This window comes from Nicotiana tabacum, chromosome 18 (assembly GCF_000715075.1).
Source record: "Nicotiana tabacum cultivar K326 chromosome 18, ASM71507v2, whole genome shotgun sequence".
NCBI lineage: Eukaryota > Viridiplantae > Streptophyta > Magnoliopsida > Solanales > Solanaceae > Nicotiana > Nicotiana tabacum.
In genome coordinates this window covers 71,257,472-71,259,323 of record NC_134097.1, presented here as the reverse complement: position 1 = coordinate 71,259,323, position 1,852 = coordinate 71,257,472, and the positions used below count along the sequence as shown (strand labels likewise).

The 1,852-nt window shown below is 39.4% G+C and overlaps 1 protein-coding gene across 1 annotated transcript; it reads right to left on the bottom strand.

Moving 5' to 3' along the window:
- Window positions 1-1,133: 1,133 nt before the first annotated feature.
- Window positions 1,134-1,625, bottom strand: LOC107813748 (putative mitochondrial protein AtMg00820). Its single transcript, XM_075236175.1, has one exon. It carries the CDS (start codon window positions 1,623-1,625, stop codon window positions 1,134-1,136), a length of 492 nt encoding a protein of 163 aa, XP_075092276.1.
- Window positions 1,626-1,852: the final 227 nt, after the last annotated feature.

Below are 1,852 nucleotides of genomic sequence, written 5' to 3'. Positions count from 1 at the left end.
TGTTAACAAATCTACCTGCTGTTCTCTTGTGTTGATGTATTCTGTTCTGACTAAGCCTTGTAGTATTTTCTCACTTGTAAAGTGACAGTCTATGTCTATGTGTTTCGTTCTTTCATGAAAGACTGGGTTAGCAGCAATTTGTATTGTTGCCTTGTTATTATAGTAGATGTCCACAGGTAGCTCTACTTCAATCCCAATTTCTTTGATCAGTCCAACTAGCTATATAAGTTCAGCAACAGTAGCTGCTAAACTTCTGTACTCAACTTCTGCAAAACTTCTGGAGACAGTTATTTGCTTCTTTGACTTCCATGAGACCAAAGAGTCTCCTAGTTTGATCAAGTATCCAATTACAGATTTCCTGGAGTTCTGACAAGCAGCCTAGTTTGCATCACAATAGGCTTTTAAGGTTCCTTTACTACTGCTTGACAGTAGAAGTCCCTGTCCTGGATGATTTTTAACATATCTCACAATCCTTGTAGCAGCTTCCATATGAGAGTTCTTAGGTTGTTGCATAAATTGACTCAGTGTTTGGACACTGAATAATAGATCAAGTCTTGTCATGGTTAGATAGAGTAGCTTCCCTATCAACCTCTGATACACCCCTGGATCTGGTAACAGCTCATCTAGTTCACTGTTTGTTGTTCCAATGTGATCATCAAATTCCTTGGTAGTTAGCTTGGTATTTATTTCCAAAGGGGTTGCTGCAGGTTTGGCTGCACCAAGTCCAAGTTTTGAGATAAGCTCCAGTGCATATTTTTTTTGATGCATAAGGATACCTTTCTCAGATTTTGCAAATTCTATGCCCAGAAAATATTTCAACTCCCTTAGATCCTTCATTTTGAAAGCCTTCTATAATGCTACCTTGGTGTCTTCAATTAGCTTCAGTTGTGAGCCAGTAATCAACATGTCATCTACATAAACCAGTACTATTATTATGCCTTCTGTGCTTCTTTTTACAAATAGAGTAGTCATACTAACTCTGAATGAAACCAAATGTGCATAAAGCTTCAATAAGCTTCTCATTCCACTGCCTGGGAGACTGCTTAAGGCCATATACGGATTTAATGATCCTACATACTGGTTGTGACTCCCCCTAGCTCTTGAATCCTAGAGGCAGTTGCATGTAAATTTCATCAAAGAGATCTCCCTGCAAAAAAAGCATTGTGCACATCCATCTGGTGAATGTGCCAATGTTGAGCAGCAGCTAGTGATAGAATAGTTTTGACTGTCACCATCTTCACCACTGGGGAAAAAGTTTCCTCATAATCAATGCCTTCTTTTTGGCTGTAACCTTTGGCAACTAGTCTTGCCTTGAATCGTTCTATTTCACCTGATGCCTTGTACTTCACTCTATAGACCCACTTACAACCAATATGAGTCTTACCCTCTGGAAATGATACAATATCCCAAGTATGATTGCTTTTCAGTGCTTCAATCTCAGATTTCATAGCTTCCACCCACCTAGGATCTTGACAAGCTTCAGTAAATGTAGTAGGTTCAACTATGGTAGAGAAAGCAGCCAAATATGATTGATACTTTGGGGACAGTTTATCATAAGACACATAATTTGCTATGGAGTATGGTACTGAGGAATGCACATTTAGAGACACAAAATCTTCATCCATATAGGTGGACACTTCTCTCTAGAGGATCTCCTAACCTCTATTATAGTGGTTGCCCCAGTGGGCTAGTCTTCTACAGTGTTTGGATGAAAACTCTGATCTTGGGATTGCACTATGTATGGTAATACAACCTGCTGAGTCTCCTCTAAACTTTTTTCCTGTTGAATTGCCCTTTGAGTCTCCTAAATGGCATCAGTAGTGAGCATATCATCAGTAGAGGGATGAGTACC

What these genes read in the sequence shown, in the direction of transcription:
- LOC107813748 (XM_075236175.1), bottom strand. Translation starts at nt 1,625, where the DNA reads ATGGATGAAGATTTTGTGTCTCTAAATGTGCATTCCTCAGTACCATAC.